This window comes from Chiloscyllium punctatum, chromosome 31 (genome assembly GCF_047496795.1).
Source record: "Chiloscyllium punctatum isolate Juve2018m chromosome 31, sChiPun1.3, whole genome shotgun sequence".
Taxonomy (NCBI): Eukaryota; Metazoa; Chordata; class Chondrichthyes; order Orectolobiformes; family Hemiscylliidae; genus Chiloscyllium; species Chiloscyllium punctatum.
The window spans coordinates 73,555,866-73,572,863 of NC_092769.1; the positions used below are offsets into that span (position 1 = coordinate 73,555,866).

General features: G+C 48.3%; 1 protein-coding gene across 1 annotated transcript in view; it reads right to left on the bottom strand.

The window, feature by feature from the left end:
* Positions 1 to 9,496, bottom strand: part of LOC140457082 (serine/threonine-protein kinase MRCK alpha-like) — a 213,167-nt gene extending 203,671 nt beyond the window's left edge. Inside the window, exon 1 of the mRNA XM_072551052.1 lies at positions 9,091 to 9,496. Within this exon, the coding sequence (XP_072407153.1) occupies positions 9,091 to 9,274 (184 nt within the window). The 5' untranslated portion in view covers positions 9,275 to 9,496. The remainder of the gene's footprint in view (positions 1 to 9,090) is intronic.
* Between the last annotated feature and the right edge of the window lie 7,502 nt (positions 9,497 to 16,998).

A 16,998-nucleotide genomic window follows, 5' to 3' on the forward strand; every position in this document is an offset into this window, starting at 1 on the left:
TGTTATACAGGGACAGATATGTCCCCACCAGTACTGTACCCCAGTGTTATACAGTGACAGACCTGTCCCCACCAGTACTGTACCCGGTGTTATACAGGGATAGACTTGTCCCCACCAGTACTGTACCCCAGTGTTATACAGGGATAGACCTGTCTCCACCAGTACTGTCCCCCAGTGTTATACAGGGACAGACCTGTCCCCACCAGTCCTGTACCCCAGTGTTATACAGGGACAGATCTGTCCCCACCAGTACTGTACCCCAGTGTTATACAGGGACAGATCTGTCCCCACCCGTACTGTACCCCAGTGTTATACAGTGACAGACCTGTCCCCACCAGTGCTGTCCCCCAGTGTTATACAGGGACAGACCTGTCCCCACCAGTACTGTACCCCAGTGTTATACAGGGACAGATCTGTCCCCACCCGTACTGTACCCCAGTGTTATACAGTGACAGACCTGTCCCCACCAGTGCTGTCCCCCAGTGTTATACAGGGACAGACCTGTCCCCACCAGTACTGTACCCCAGTGTTATACAGGGACAGATCTGTCCCCACCCGTACTGTACCCCAGTGTTATACAGTGACAGACCTGTCCCCACCAGTACTGTACCCCAGTGTTATACAGGGATAGACCTGCCCCCACCAGTACTGTACCCCAGTGTTATACAGGGACAGACCTGTCCCCACGAGTGCTCTCCCCCAGTGTTATACAGGGACAGACCTGTCCCCCCCAGTGTTATACAGGGACAGACCTGTCCCCACCAGTGCTGTCCCCCAGTGTTATACAGTGACAGACCTGTCCCCACCAGTACTGTACCCCGGTGTTATACAGTGACAGACCCGTCCCCACCAGGAATGTACCCCACTGTTATACAGGGACAGATCTGTCCCCACCAGTACTGTACCCCACTGTTATTCAGTGACAGACCTGTCCCCACCAGTACTGTACCCGGTGTTATACAGGGACAGACCTGTCCCCACCCGTACTGTACCCCAGTGTTATACAGGGACAGACCTGTCCCCACCCGTACTGTACCCCAGTGTTATACAGGGACAGACCTGTCCCACCAGTACTGTATCCCAGTGTTTTACAGCGACAGACCTGTCCCCACCAGTACTGTACCCCAGTGTTATACAGTGACAGACCTGTCCCCACCAGTACTGTACCCCAGTGTTATACAGTGACAGACCTGTCCCCACCAGTACTGTACCCCAGTGTTATACAGTGATAGACCTGTCCCCACCAGTACTGTACCCCAGTGTGATACAGGGACAGACCTGTCCCCCCCAGTACTGTACCCCAGTGTTATACAGTGACAGACCTGTCCCCCCCTGTACTGTACCCCAGTGTTGTACAGGGACAGACCTGTCCCCCCCTGTACTGTACCCCAGTGTTATACAGTGACAGACCTGTCCCCACCAGTACTGTACCCCAGTGTTATACAGAGACAGACCTGTCCCCACCAGTGCTGTCCCCCAGTGTTATCCAGGGACAGACCTGTCCCCACCAGTACTGTATCCCAGTGTTATACAGGGAGAGACCTGTCCCCACCAGTACTGTACCCCAGTGTTATACAATCAAATGGTAAAACTGCTGCACTTCAGTTCCCATGGTATGAAGGATGGACTGACTAGTTATGTCAAAGTGAAGTTTACGTCACATTCTCTATATCTAACCCGTCAAACCGCAGCCCTCCCCGACAAGCCAATCGGTTTCAGCTGTCATGTCTAATTGAAGCCGATACAGAATTTTTGAGAGGTTAAAGCTTGTTGAAACTGGCCGTGAAGCAACCTTTTCCTGAACCCTGATAAAGAGATATGTTTCACCCACCCACTCAGTACGGATCACCAAAATGGAGGCTGATCGGCCTGTCTGTTCCAGGATTGTGACAGTATGGGAGGCCAATCTGTCTGCACTAACTCTCCAAATGAGCAACCCCCTTCCCCACCCCCCCTCTCACCAGTGCTGCTGTGCTGCCTTATCTCTGTAACGGTGCATAATCTGCCTTTTCCTTGGAGATCCAAGAACGTCGCACAAATCGACACAGACATTCCTTTTCCTTCTCCAGGTCAAGCTGTCCTCCCTCTCCATCTCCCATTTGGAAGTCTCAATTGAGCACGGAAACAGACCCTTCGATCCAACCAGTCCATGTTAACCATGATCCCAAACTAAACTAGACCCACCTGCCTGCTCTTGGCCCATATCCCTCCAAACCCCTTCCTATCATCTCCTCATCCAAATGTCTTATAAACATTGTAACTGTACCCACACCCACCACTTCCACATTTAAAAGACATTTGGATAAGGAGATGAATAGGAAAGGGTTTGGAGGGAGATGGGGAAGGAGCAGGCAGGTGGGTCTAGTTTAGTTTGGGATTATGGTTGGCCCGGACCGATTGGACTAAAGGTTTTTTTTCCTGTGCTGAATGTACCTACAACTCTATGTGTAGGTTAGATTGGATTGGCTGAATTGCCCCATAGTGTCCAGTGTTGTGCAGGCTAGCTGGATTAGCCATGGCAAGTGCAGGGTTACTGGGGAAGTGGATCTGGGAGGGATGCTCTTCAGAGTGTCGGTGTGGACCCAAGGGCCTGCTCCCACACTGTCAGGATTCGACCTCGACCACAGCCTTCCCTTTTTCTAGAGAAACTAACCCCTACAAGGAACAATGCTAAGACTATCACAAAACAAAAAAGCAGGCAGAACTCTCTGTAGTTCCTTTCCTGAGGGGTATAAGTGAAACGCAGGGCAGCTTTATCAAACACTCGTTGGCCTACTCACCCTTGAAGTTACGGTGAACAGTTCGGTTTTGCATGTTTAAGAGGCACTCCAGAATTTTAAACTTACTCATGGGATGAGGGTGTTGCAGGCTAGGCCCAACATTTATTACTCATCCCTAATTGCCCACAGGGGGGCAGTTAAGAGTCAACCCCATTGCTGTGGGTCTGGAGTCACACATAGGCCCGGACCAGGTAAGAATGGCAGTTTCCTTCCCTAAAGGACATTAGTGAACCAGACGGGTTTTTCCAGCAGTTGGCACTGCCATCATTAGATTCCTAATTCCAGATTTGTACTGAATTCAAATTCCATCTCCCATAGCAGGACTCGAATGTGGGTCCCCAGACTGTTGCCTGGGTCACTAGATTAGTAGTCTAGCGATAATACCATTCGGCCATCATCTCCCATTAAAACAGCAACAGACCCGTCTAGAATGACGGCAGAGGCTGGGACAGGTTTCTCTCGGGAGTGACTTGTTAGAAGTGTTCAAAACTACAAAGGGGTTAGAATCATAGAATCCCTACAGTGTGGAAAGAGGCCATTCGGCCATCAGGTCCACACCGACCCTCCAAAGAGCATCCCACCCAAATCCCTGCATTTCCCATGCCGAACCTACCTAATCTACACATCCCTGGGCACTATGGGGCAACTTAGCACGCCCAATCCACCCTAACCTGCACATCCCTGGGCACTATGGGACAATTTAGCACGGCCAATCCGCCCTAACCTGCACATCCCTGGACACCATGGGACAATTTAGCACGGCCAATCTACCCTAACCTGCACATCCCTGGGCACTATGGGGCAACTTAGCACGCCCAATCCACCCGAACCTGCACATCCCTGGGCACTATGGGGCAACTTAGCACGGCCAATCCACCCTAACCTGCACATCCCTGGGCACTATGGGGCAATTTAGCACGGCCAATCCACCCTAACCTGCACATCCCTGGGCACTATGGGACAATTTAGCACGGCTAATCCACCCTAACCTGCACATCCCTGGACACTATGGGACAATTTAGCACAGCCAATCCACCCTAACCTGCACATCCCTGGGCACTATGGGACAATTTAGCACGGCCAATCCACCCTTACCTGCACATCCCTGGGCACTATGGGACAATTTAGCACGGCTAATCCACCCTAACCTGCACATCCCTGGACACTATGGGACAATTTAGCACAGCCAATCCACCCTTACCTGCACATCCCTGGGCACTATGGGACAATTTAGCACGGCCAATCCACCCTTACCTGCACATCCCTGGGCACTATGGGACAATTTAGCACGGCCAATCCACCCTTACCTGCACATCCCTGGGCACTATGGGGCAATTTAGCACGGCCAATCCACCCTTACCTGCACATCCCTGGGCACTATGGGGCAATTTAGCACGGCCAATCCACCCTAACCTGCACATCTTTGGACTGTGGGAGGAAACCCACGCAGACACGGGGAGAACGTGCAAATTCCACACAGACAGTTGCCCGAGGGTGGAATTGAACCTGGGCCCCTGGTGCTGTGAGGCAGCGGTGCTACCCACTGAGGCACTGTGTTTGATGGGGAGGGGGCTTTGGAGAGAATATTTCTATTTGTGAGAGGGTCTAGAAGCAAGCGCTAACCAATCATAATTCAGTTCATGAATTCAGAGTCGGGAGAACATGGGACTTGCTAGCACAGGGAGAGATCAAAGTGAACCGTATTGGAGTAGTTAAAAAGAGAGAAATCTGGGATTAACAAGAGAGAGAAAGGAGATGTTGTTGGGTGAGATGAAAAGGGTGTGAGAGTTCAGCTTGTACCAGCATGGAACAGATGGGCAGAATGCCTGGTTTCTGTGCCGGGAGCAGTAATTGTTACATAATCGCACTGCGATTGTCAAAAAGTCTATATCCTGCAGTGTTCAGCCTCTCAAAACAACATTTGTAGGCTTTGATAAAGCTGCACCAGGCACTAATCAGACCACACCTTGAATACCACGGAGAGTTTTAGTCTGAGGAATGGTACACTGGCATTGGAGGCAGTCCTGAGGTGGTTTGTGAAGTTGATGCAGGGTACGGAAGGATTCTCTGATGAGGAGAGGTTGGGGTAACCTTACTGAAAACACAGACGATTTTTAGGGGCTTGTAGGAACTGATGCTTCCCCGTGTGGGGGAGTCCAGGACCAGATGGCATCATCTCAAAGCAAGGAGTCACCCTCCTGAGACAGAAATGAGGGAGAAACTTCTCCTGTCAGAGGGTAGCGAAGCCGTGCAATACTTTACCTTCGAGGACTGTATCATTGAGTATATTTTAAAAAAAACCTGAAATAGATTTTTAATCAGTAAGGTTGAGAAAAGGAGGGAAAGGAGGGAAAGTAGAGTTGAAGATGATCGAATCAGCCATCATCTCATTGAAAGGCAGAGCAGACTCATTGGGCCAAGTGGCCATTTCTGCTCCTACACCTTACGACCTACTGAATTACCAATAGTGAGTGCTGTGGAGCTACACTCTGAGCGAACGTGTCTGGGTCAACACACACACGCACAGACAGACAGACACAGAAACGCAGACACACATGCACAGGCAGACACACACATAGGCAGACACACATGCACAGACACACAGAAACACGCACAGACAGACACAGAAACGAAGACACACATGCAGATAGACACACATGCATAGACATTCAAACACAGACACACACACGAATAGACAGACAGTCATAAGCACAGACAAATGCACAGACACACAGACACACACGCATAGACAGACACACACGCATAGACACACATGCACGGACAGACACAAACACAGACACGTATGCACAGGCAGATGTGGGTACTGCAGGTGCTGGAGATTAGAGTCAAGATTAGAGTGGTGCTGGAAAAGCACAGCAGGTCAGGCAGCATCCGAGGAGCAGGAAAATCAACGTTTTGGGCAAAAGCCCTTTACACACACACACACACATATACAGACACGCACAGACAGACACACACGCACAGACAGACACACACATGTACAGACAGACATGCAGAAACACAGACACACATGCACAGACAGACACATGAATTAGTGGCATATGGGCAATGACACTCCTGATGCCCATATGCTTTGGGAACATGGTAGGGTAGTTAGTGGGATTGAAATTGAACTCTTATTGAAATTAGTGTCAGCAGTCAGCGACTGTTGTTGAGAATCCATCTGGTTCAGTAATTCGCCCTTCGGGAATAAATCTTCAGTCTTAATAAATCTTACACATGATTCCAGGTGCATAGCAATGCTACTTCGCTGTTCCCTGAAATGACTGAGCAGGGCACTTAGGATGAGCCACAAACACTGACCACTTCTCACATCACAAAATAAGAAAGAAAAGTGTCCCTCCCAGACCGGATATTAAACCAAGCCCTAGTTGTCCTCTCCCGTGGAGATAGATAATACCACAACCATTATTTCAAAAGCCAGCGGACTTTAATAATTCTCTCATTCTGAAATATTCAGAAAGCTCGATTCATAAACCTACAGCAATATGGGGAACAAATATAACGTTTCTGAAGTTACTGATGACATGAATCTGGGTGGGAATGGGAGCTGTGAGGAGGATACAAAGCAGCTTCAAGGGGATTCCAACAACCACACAATGGCGAACAACGATGGGTGAAATACAATGTGCAAAAATGTGAAATTATCCACTTTCAAGGGAAGAAAAGGGTAACTCAGGGCAGGACGTATACACTTAATGAAAGGGTCCTGGGGGAGTCTTGCTGAACAAACAGACCTTGGGATGTAAGTTCATAGTTCCTTGAAGGTGGAATCCCAAGTAGACAGGATCGTGAAGTAGGGATTTTAGTACATTTGACTTTACTGGTCAGTGCATTGAGTCTAGAGATTGGGAGGTCATAGTGAGTTTTGAGAAGATTTATAGCTCAGGTTGAGGTTCTGGATGTAGGTTTGCTCACTGAGCTGGAAGGGTCATTTTCAGATGTTTCGTCACCATAGTAGGTAACATTATCAGTGAGCCTCTGGACAAAGCATTGCTGATGATTCCTGCTTTCCATTTAAATGTTTTGGGTTTCTTTGGGTTGGTGGCCAACACATTGACTTGGACCCCATCTCCCAACCCACTGAGAAAAAGGACAGGAAATGACATCACCATAGGAAATGACCACCTCAGAAAATGACATCACCAAGAAATCCAAATATATAAATAGAAAGCAGGAATCATCTGCAGTGCTTCATCCAGAGGCTCACTGAAGATGTTACCTAGTCGGGTGATGTCTGAAAATGAACCTTCCAGCTCAGTGAGCAAACCTACATCCATTGGGAGGTGATGTTGTGGCTGTAACCACAAAAGTGGTTAGGCCACTATTGGAATATTGCGTGAAATTCTGGTCTCCCTGTTATAGGAAATATGTTAACCTTGTGAAAGGGTTCAGGAGAGATTTATAAGGGTGTTGCCAGGGTTGGAGGGTTTGAGCTATTGGGAGGGGCTGTGGCTGTTTTCCCTAGAGAATCAGAGGCTGAGGGGTGACCTTTTCGAGAGTTACAAAATCATGAGGGGGGGTGGATAGAGTGAATGGTCAAGGTCTTTTTGCCAGGTTAAGGGAGTCCAAAACTCCAGGGTTTTAAGGTGAGGGGAAAGATTTAAAAGGGACTGAAGGGACAACTTTTTCCACATGGCGGGTGGTACGTGTATGGAATGAGCTGCCAGAGGAAGTAGTGGAGGCTGGTACAATTACAGAGGCATCTGGATGGGTATATGAATAGGAAGGGTTTAGAGGGATATGGACCAAATGCTGGGAAATGGATCTTGATTAGGTTGGGATATTTGGTCAGCATGGACGGGTTGAGCCAAAGGGTCTGCTTCCGTGCCGTACATCTCTGTGACTCTGATTATTTGGACCCTTTGTTGACGTGTAACTGGAATATTGTGTAGGGTTTTTGGTTCCCTTACATCAGGGTGGCTGTGAGGGAGTGCAACAAAGACTCTCAGACTGATTCCTGAGATGACCTATGAGGAGAGACTGAGAAGACGGGCCGATATTCTCTGGAGTTCTGAAGAGATGATCTGATTGAAAAATATAATACTCTTACAGGTCTTCACTTGGGTGGATGCGTGGAGGAAGTAAGCAGCTCGAACCAGGAGGGGCACACTCTCAGGAGAAGGGAGGTGGCTATTATGGATGGAGAATTCCGCACTGAAAAGGGTAGGGAACCTTTGGAACCCTTTATCCCAGATGATAATGGAGGCTCACTTATTGAGAATTGCTCTCTAATGTGGACATAGATACTAAATAATATCATGGGATAGTGCAGAAAAATGGGTTCGATGGGCTGAATAGGCTATTCCTGTTCCTATTATCCTCAGTAAACCTAACCACACACATATTATCTGGTTATCGACAGTGTTTGGGATATTTCTGTGCACTAAATTAATGCCCATATTGTATTCTGTGACAATAATTGCACTCTGGGTCAGACACAGAGTGAAGTTTCCTCCTTGTCCCACCAAATACTCCCCAGGACAGGGACAGTATGGGGTTAGGTATAGAGGAAAGCTCCCTCTACACTGTCCCTATCAAACATTCCCAGCATAGGGAGACCACAGGGTTAGATAAAGAGGAAAGCTCATTCTACACTGTCCCCCCATCAAACACTCCCAAGGTCAGGGGCAGCACGGGGTTAGATACAGAGTAAAGCTTCCTCTACACTGTCCCCATTAAGCACTCTCTGGATAGGGAGAGCACAGGGTTAGATACAGAGTAAAACTCCCTCTACACTGTTCCCATCAAACACTCCCAGGACAGGGACAACACGGGGTGAGATACAGAGTAAAGCTCCCCCTACACTGTCGCCTCACCAAATATACCCAGGACAGGGACAAGATGGAGTTAGATACAGAGGAAAACTCTCTCTACTCTGTTCCCCCCTGAGCCAACACAGGGTTAGATAGAGAGTAAAGCTCCCTCTGCACTGTCCCCATTAAGCTCTCCCAATGATCCCCGGGCTGAGAGAGGGGGTAATCAGAGAGGGTCCCTGCTCCTGCTCACTGTCCAGTGATCCCTAAAGTTAGGGAGAGAGAATCAGACAGGCTCACTGTCCAGGGTTACAGAAAAACAGGCGAGACATTGAAATCTATAAACATGCTTGAACTACAGGCTAATAAATTGCACTTTGGAGAGGCTTCAGCCCTGTGCTGTGCAGGGAGAAGTCCCCTGGTTGGAATAGGCCAATCCAGGTCCACCCTGACAGGAGTTAGAAGTTCAACACAGAGTCCCTCTCTCTCTCTCTCTCTCTCTCTCTCTCACACTCACACACTCAGGGACTCACCCCAGTGCAGAAAGCCAGCGATGTTCGGGTCCTTTCGGAGCGGGGAGCTGACCAACTCATAGTAAAGGCACAGCAGCAGATCCAGGAGGGTCTCCACACTCAGACGGGGTTCAGTTTGCCCAAAGCCAGGTGCTGTGTGTACCATCAGCTGCTCCATCTGCTGCAGGCGCTCCTCAGTAGACATGCTCCCTGCTCTAGGCAGCGCTCAGCTCTCCCTCTCCACTCCCTAACGCACCTATCAATCTACCTCACACTCTGTCTGTCTATCTCCCCCCCCAATCACTGTCTGTGTCCTCTCACTCAGTTTGTCTCCTCATCTCACTCTGTCTCCCTCTCTCGCTCCGTCTGCCTCCCCCTCTCACCCTCTGTCTGTCTGTCTCCCTCTCTGCCTCCCCCTTTCACTCCCTGACTCTGTCGCCTCCCTCTCTCAGTCTGTCTGACTCTGTCTCTCCGACTCCTCTCTCTCTCTCACACACACACACACCTGAGACAGCTGACTGTCAGTGCCAGTATCCAATCAGAACCTCACAGCCACAGGTAAATAAACAGTTGTCATACCCTTCTTAAAGGTGCAGTTCTCCAGTTTTAGCTTTCATAGCTGTAGCGAAATCTCTCCATTAAGATGTGCACACACACACCCTGATCACTCCTTAGACAGCACTTTCTGAACCCATTACTTTAGTGGTTAGCACTGCAGCCTCACAGCACCAGGGACCCAGGTTCAATTCCCACCTCAGGCAACTCTGAGAGGAGTTTGCACATTCTCCCTGTGTCTGTGTGGGTTTCCTCCCACAGTTCAAAAATGCACAGGTCAGGTGAATTGGCTATGCTAAATTGCCCGTCGTGTTAGGTGAAGGGGTAAATGTAGGGGAATGGGTCTGGGTGGGTTGCGCTTCAGAGGGTCGGTGTGAACTTGTTGGGCCGAAGGGCCTGTTTCCACACTGTAAGTAATCTAATCTAATCTAATGGACAAGGGGCAGCAGATAGATGGGAACACCAGCCCCTGCAAATTCCCCTCACCCTCCTAACTTTGAAATATATTGGCCGTTCCTCCAGTGTGGCTGGGTCGGAATCTTCGGTCGACATCACTGTGCATCCCAAAGAGCAGATGGTTCAAGAGAGCAGCTCACCACCACCACCACCACCAGGCTGGCAAGAGACAGATAATACATACAGGCCCTCAACACCACTGCTGGATACAAAAAAAGGTTTTTCTCGTTCCTGTCCAAGAGAAATAGTCCAAAGTATATACAACGCAAAACAGACAGGCCATTCAGCCCAACCTGTTTAAAGTACACACTCTCCCCCTCTCCCCTCCTCCCCCCCCCCCCCCCCCAGCTTCACCTTGGGGCTTGCCGATATGATGGCCAACCCATGCACAGCTCTCCCTCAGTACTGCACGAGGAGTGCCATCAGAGATTCACATTCTCTCATGTGATGATCCAAGTCTTGAACCAGCAGCTAACCCTGGGCACCAGGCATGGAGATGGCCATGACGATACAGAGGGAGGTCTGACTATCAGAGATCAAGAGTCTGGGAAGCATTAGGCTAACAGGTGGCGCAGTGGCTCTGGGGATAGCGCTGCTGCGTCACAGTGAACCTGGGTCTGATTCTACGCTTGGGTGATTGTCTGCATGTTCTTCCTACTGTCCCAAGATGTGCAGGTTAAGGTGAATTGGCTATGTTAAAGTGTCCAAGGAGATGCAGGCAATGTAGGGCTATAGCGTAGGATAGTGAGTCTGCGTGGGGCGCTCCTCAGAGGGGCTGAATGGCCTGGTGCAACACGGTAGAGGTTCTGCAATTGATTTATTGTTATATATAGCACAGTACAGTGAAAAGCTTTGTTTACAAGCAGATCATAGTAACGATGTACAGAACAAAGAGTTTGGATAGAGGCATACAGGTAGCATTGAGCAGATTTAGAATTTAAGTGTAGAATATTGGAATATAAGAGCACAGTCTTACAACAAAGCACAATGGGGGTCTAGAAAGTTAAAAAAAAATCACAACACCAGGTTACGTATGGTCCAACAGGTTTATTTGGAAGCACTAGCTTTTGGAGAGCTGCTCCTTCATCAGGTGGTTGTGCAGTAGAAGATCACAGACCACAGAATTTATAGCAAAAGACTGAGCATGGGGTCAGTCAACTGACCAGTAAATGCCCCTGTCCCTCAGGTCTGGGCTCTTGAGCTATTTCCACACAGAACAGCAGCTTGACCCTGGTGTGCTGGAGATGACTGAATACTCATAGATCAGACTCCCTACCTTTACACCACCAGCTAACCAGCACCCCCTGGTGCAAGCCAGCATACACTACAGGGAGAGGATTGGCTAATATCAACCATAGCTCACGCAAACGGAGAAACCAACTGGATATCCAAGCCCCTACAGGACACAGGTCTGCCCATTGACTGCCAGCCCGAGTTGAAGGTCAAGGGGAATGACGGGAGATGTTTAGTCTGTGGGTCATGTTCGGATGTGCTTGGGAACTGGGTTTAAGGGATCATCCCAAATTTAAACAAAAAAAAAGGCAGAGGTTGCCGTTGGCTGGCCCGCTAAAGCCGGGCACCAAATGGCCTCAGCTCTTTCAGGAGATGAGCTGTTGAGCTCCTTGACCATCGCGGAGCTCAGCCGCTCTCAGGAACAGCGAGGGTTGCAGGTTTGAGCTATAGAGACAGTGAATTGCTCATTTGAACAGCTAGAACAGTCCTGCTCTTCCGCAGTCCTGAATTGGGTTACAAGGCTGTACACAGCAAAATCCCACAAACAGCAATTGAGATAGTCATGCACTATTTCCATCCCCTATTACAGGGAGAGAAAAAGAGTTCCAAAAGCCCACAATCAACTCGGTCTCATCTGCCCTAGCCCACCCACGTTGATGCGATGGTCAAAGCAGCCCAACAATACCTCTTCTTCCTGAGGCTCAGGAAATTCAGCATGTCCATTATGACCCTCACCGATTTTCATAGACACACCACAGAAAGCATTCTATCCGGATACATCACGGCAACAGTTTTTGCCCAGGTCCATGAGAAACTACAGAGGGTTGTGAACACAGCCCAGTCTGCCCCAGAAGCCAGCCTCCCATCCATGGACTCCATTTTTTTCATCCATTTGAATGTCAATCTTTGGTGATTCATGCCCTCGAACACCTAGATTCCTCTGCAGCCCAGAGTTCTGCATTCTCCCACTGTTCAGCCAAGAGTGGTGCACGTTTTTGGGTTAGAGTATCTATTCAAAAGAGGAAGGGGGGAGAGAAAAGCTAAAGGAGAGTTATTTATTGTCTTCCAATTTAATGGGACCGTTCCTCAAATCAAGAGGGTTTTTAGAAAATACATTAGCTGTCTCACCATCTATTTAAGACAAGTGTCAGGCCACATTTTATAGAGTACCACTTCTCCAGTTATTGCAATTGTCCCCATTTGTTGCTCTCTCCATAATGTTTTTCATCCTTCAGAGAGTGATGATTGATGCAAAATGGCAGTTTAATTCCTGTCAGTGCCTCATTTTCCATTATTAATTCAACTGAACCAATGCTCACTTATTAATTCATTCCTTCTTTGGAGCTTTATAGAAATTCAGACTGTTTAAGAACACAATAGTACAGCACAGGAACAGACATCCATAGTGTGCCAAACATAACGCCAAATTAAACTAACCTTCTGCCTGCCCTTGGTCCATATCCCACCATCCCTTGCATGGTCACGTGTTTTTCTAAAAGCCCCGTTAAGTGCCACTATTGTGTCTGCCTCCACCAGCAGCACTGACTGTATTCCAGGCTCCTATAGCTGCTTAAAAACTTAGCCTGTCTCACCTTAAATAGAGTCAGAGACGTACAGCATGGAAACAGACCCTTCAGTCCAACCTGTCTATGCTGACCAGATATTCCAACCCAATCTAACCTCACTTGCCAGCAACCGGCCCATATCCCTCTAAACCCTTCCTATTCATATACCCAAACGCCTTTTAAATGTTGTCATTGTACCAGCCTCCACCACTTCTTCTGGCAGCTCATTCCATACCTCTGCCACCCTCTGTGAAAAAGATGCCCCTTAGGTCTCTTTTATATCTTTCCCCTCTCACCCCTAAACCTAGACTCCCCCACCCCAGGGAAAAGACCTTTTCTATTGAATTCTATCCATGCCCCTCAATTTTGTTAACCTCTACGAGGTCACCCCTCAGCCTCCGACACTCCAGGGATAACACCCCCAAGCCTGTTCAGCCTCTCCCTGTAGCTCAAACCCTCCAAACCTGGCAACATCCTTGTAAATCTTTTCTGAACCCTTTCAAGTTTCACAACATCTTTCCTATAGGAAGGAGACCAGAATTGCACTGCGATATTCCAACAGTGCACATTTTTGGATTTCTGACCAGCTTGCTCGTGCACTCAAATTTTTCAAAAGACTTTAGAAGTACCTTGATTTTTAAAAAATGTTCTGAACCATCTTTGGACAGTTTATATACTTGCTTTCCAAGTTTAATATTAGCTGTAATTTTTCTAGTTAACCATGAAATTTGGGTCTATGCCTTGCATATATCCTCAAAGAGCTCTGGGCATGAGAATGGCTCTGGTGCCCTCATCATATTCATCAGTCAGCATAGAAACTGACCCTTCGGTTCAGTCAGTCTGTGGCAGGCCAAACTAAACTGGTCCTTCCTGCCTGCACTTGGCCCATATACCTCGAAACATTTCTTGTTCATGTATTTACCCAAATGTCTTTTAAACATTGTGTCTGTACCTGCGTCTACTTTTTCCTCTAACAGTTCATTCCGCACTTATGTTAAAAAAAAGTCGCCCATCACACAAATTTTAATCTTCCTACTAATTCTGGATTCCCCTGATAGCAGAAAGATGTTGTGAAACTTGAAAGGGTTCAGGAAAGGTTTACAAGGATGTTGCCAGCGTTGGAGGGTTTGAGCTACAGGGAGAGGCTGAATAGGCTGGGGCTGTTTTCCCTGGAGTGCCATAGAAGTTTATAAAATCATGAGGGGCATGGATAGGGTAAATAGACAAGGTCTTTTCCCTGGGGTTGTGGAGTCCAGAACTAGAGGGTAGAGGTTTAGGGTGAGAGGGGAAAGATAAAACAGATCGAAGGGACAACTTTTTCGTGTAGAGAGTGTGATGAGTGTATGGAACGAGCTACCAGAAGTGGAGACTGGTACAATTACAACATTTAAAAAAGGCATCAGGATGGGTATATGACTAGGAAGGGTTGAGGGATATGAGCCAAGTGCTGATAAATGAGACCAGATTAATTTAGGATATCTGGTCAGCATAGATGAGTTGGACTGAAGGGTCTGTTTCTGTGCTGTACAGCTCTAGGATTATGAAAGTATGGCCCCTAGTCTCAAAATCCCACACCCAAGGAAAGAGACACCGACCATTCACCTGATCTATATCCCTCTAAGGTCACCACACAACCTCATATGCACCAGTGAAAAAAAGTCACAGCCTCTGCAGGCAACTCTTGACCATGTACACAACAGTAAAGACTTGTTGGAGGCTGCAAACAATGGCCTTCAGGGAGGACCACCATACTACAGTACACAGGAGGACTAAGCAGCACCAATCAAGTGCTTGCGGAAACTAGGTCAGTGACCAATGACTTGTGGGTTGTCATGCACATTTATCACTCCAGAGGGCAGCATTGTTCCACCAACCACCTTTATTTCATCAAGTTCCCCTGGATTCCCTTCCGAAATGGTCCCAGCTCCCTGGGTGTGCTGACAACAGATTGCAGAAGTAGCTCCTCTCTGCTCCAGTTTTCATGCCCATCTCTTGTCTGCATCTCCAACAGCCATCATCTAAAAAAGGACAGTGGGCTGCACAAAGGCCCTGCCCACACATCTGCCCCACTGCAATTTAACCTTAAAATCAGAGCACAGGAAGGCTATTCAGTCCATCAGCCTGAGCCCAGTTCTTTGGAAATGCTATTCAGATCAGTCTAGTCCTTCATTCATTGCCAGAGATTACAGCTTTGAAACAGCCTTTTGGTCCAACTCGTTCAAGCCAACTAGAGACCCTAAATTACTGTACTCCCATATCCCTCTAAACCCTTCGTATTCATATCCCCACCCAGATGCCTTTTAAACCTTTTAATTGTAGCAGCCTCCATCACTTCCTCTGGCAGCTCATTCCAGACATACCACCCTCTGCATGAAGAGGCTGCCACCGCCGCCCCCCCCCCACCCCCAGTCCCTTTTAAATGTTTCCCGTCACCTTAAACCAATGCCATCTAATTTTGGACTCACCTACCTCTGGGGGAAGGACTTGGAAAGGTGTTAGTGGATTGGCAACACACTAATGTGACACCCTAATTCAAAAAAGGAGACAGGGGTGGGGGCGCGAGGAGAGAAGAAGAGGAAGAGTTACGAGCAATCCAAACCCCAGTTACCGACTACCATGCGGAGAAGGTCCCATTGCTCCTGGCCTTCTGCTTTTGTCACTCAGCCAATACTGTAGCCCGGTGATCTCACTTTCCACATCAGTCTTTGATGTATCTCTTTACTAAAGACCTGCTGGAAGTCCAGATACACCACATCTACTGGATTCCCCATTACCCACTCAATTGGTTACATCCTGCAAGAGCCCCAGCGAGTTAGTCAAGCACAACTTGCCCCTTCATGAAACAGTGCTGACACTGGTGAATTGAGCCTGGTTTCTCTCTCTCTCCTCTCTCAAGGGTTGAGTGATCTCCGTTATGATTGTCGTGGGCAAGTTAGTGGAGCCAGAGGCCAAACTGGCCTGTAGTTTCTCATCTTTTTTTGACGAAGGGTGGCCCCCTTAGCCCAATCCACTCGTACTAATTCCCAATCCAGGGAACTTTGGAATATCATAACGAATGCATCCACTATATCTCTGCCACCACCTCCTTTAATTAACCTCCAGGTGCAGACTAGCAGGAGACTTCCCTGCCTTTAATTCCATCAATCCCATCTTCTGAACACTGTCACCCTAGTTACAGTAATTTCATCAAGTTTGTAACAGCAGTGTTTGGGAAGAAACAATCTTGCATTATGCAAACAGACACTGGCTTAGTGCCACTGCCATTGCAGTTGCCCCATTATTAACACGTCATTTCCATCCTCATTTACAGTCACTACTCTCTCCTTTTTATATTCTTCAAGAAGCGGTTGTTGACTCGGCTTTGTTTTGGCTCATTTCCTATCATAGGCCCTGCCCACCAAGGCCCAAGCCAGGAGTCTGGTGGAATACGCTCCACTTGCCCTGAATCCCGGGGGGGGCGGGGGGCAGCTCCAACACTGAAGCTGGACACCATCCAGGGCAAGGCAGCCCACGTCCACTCCCTCCAAATGACACTCAAATGCACTTCAAGCACCAACTGTACGACCTAAAAAACAGGTACACAGGAGCACCATGCAAAGGGGAGAAGAAAGAATATGGCTATCCCTGAACTGAGAGCCTTGTGTTTTAAGTCCCACCTGCTTCAGATGGGTCATAACCTCTGAACAGGTTACTTAGGACAATAGGTTAAGGAAGGGGTGGGGTGGGGTGGTTGTGAATTAGAGGGATCAGGGAGAGACGAGCAGAGATGGGTCTGTTTCAGAGAGAGAGAGACACGGACTTATTTTTAAAGTCACCCATTGCAGAAGCTCCCAGCTTTGCGGAGGCAGCTGTAATCTTGGGCTGTGGATTGTCAATGTCGGTGAGGGCACAGTATAACATCCTCCACCACCCCCCAGACCCTCAAAATCTCTGGCTAATTCATTCCCCTTTCTGACTTCAAGCAACAGCACAGTCAGCCAGAAGATCGGGTCAATTCAATATGAGGGATAATAACTCATCAGCTTGAATCACAGGGTGCCAGTTATTCTGCTCAGTCTTACAGGGACACAAAACACTGAGGAGCTTTGCAGGACACCTAGGTACAGAGAAAATGACCTGA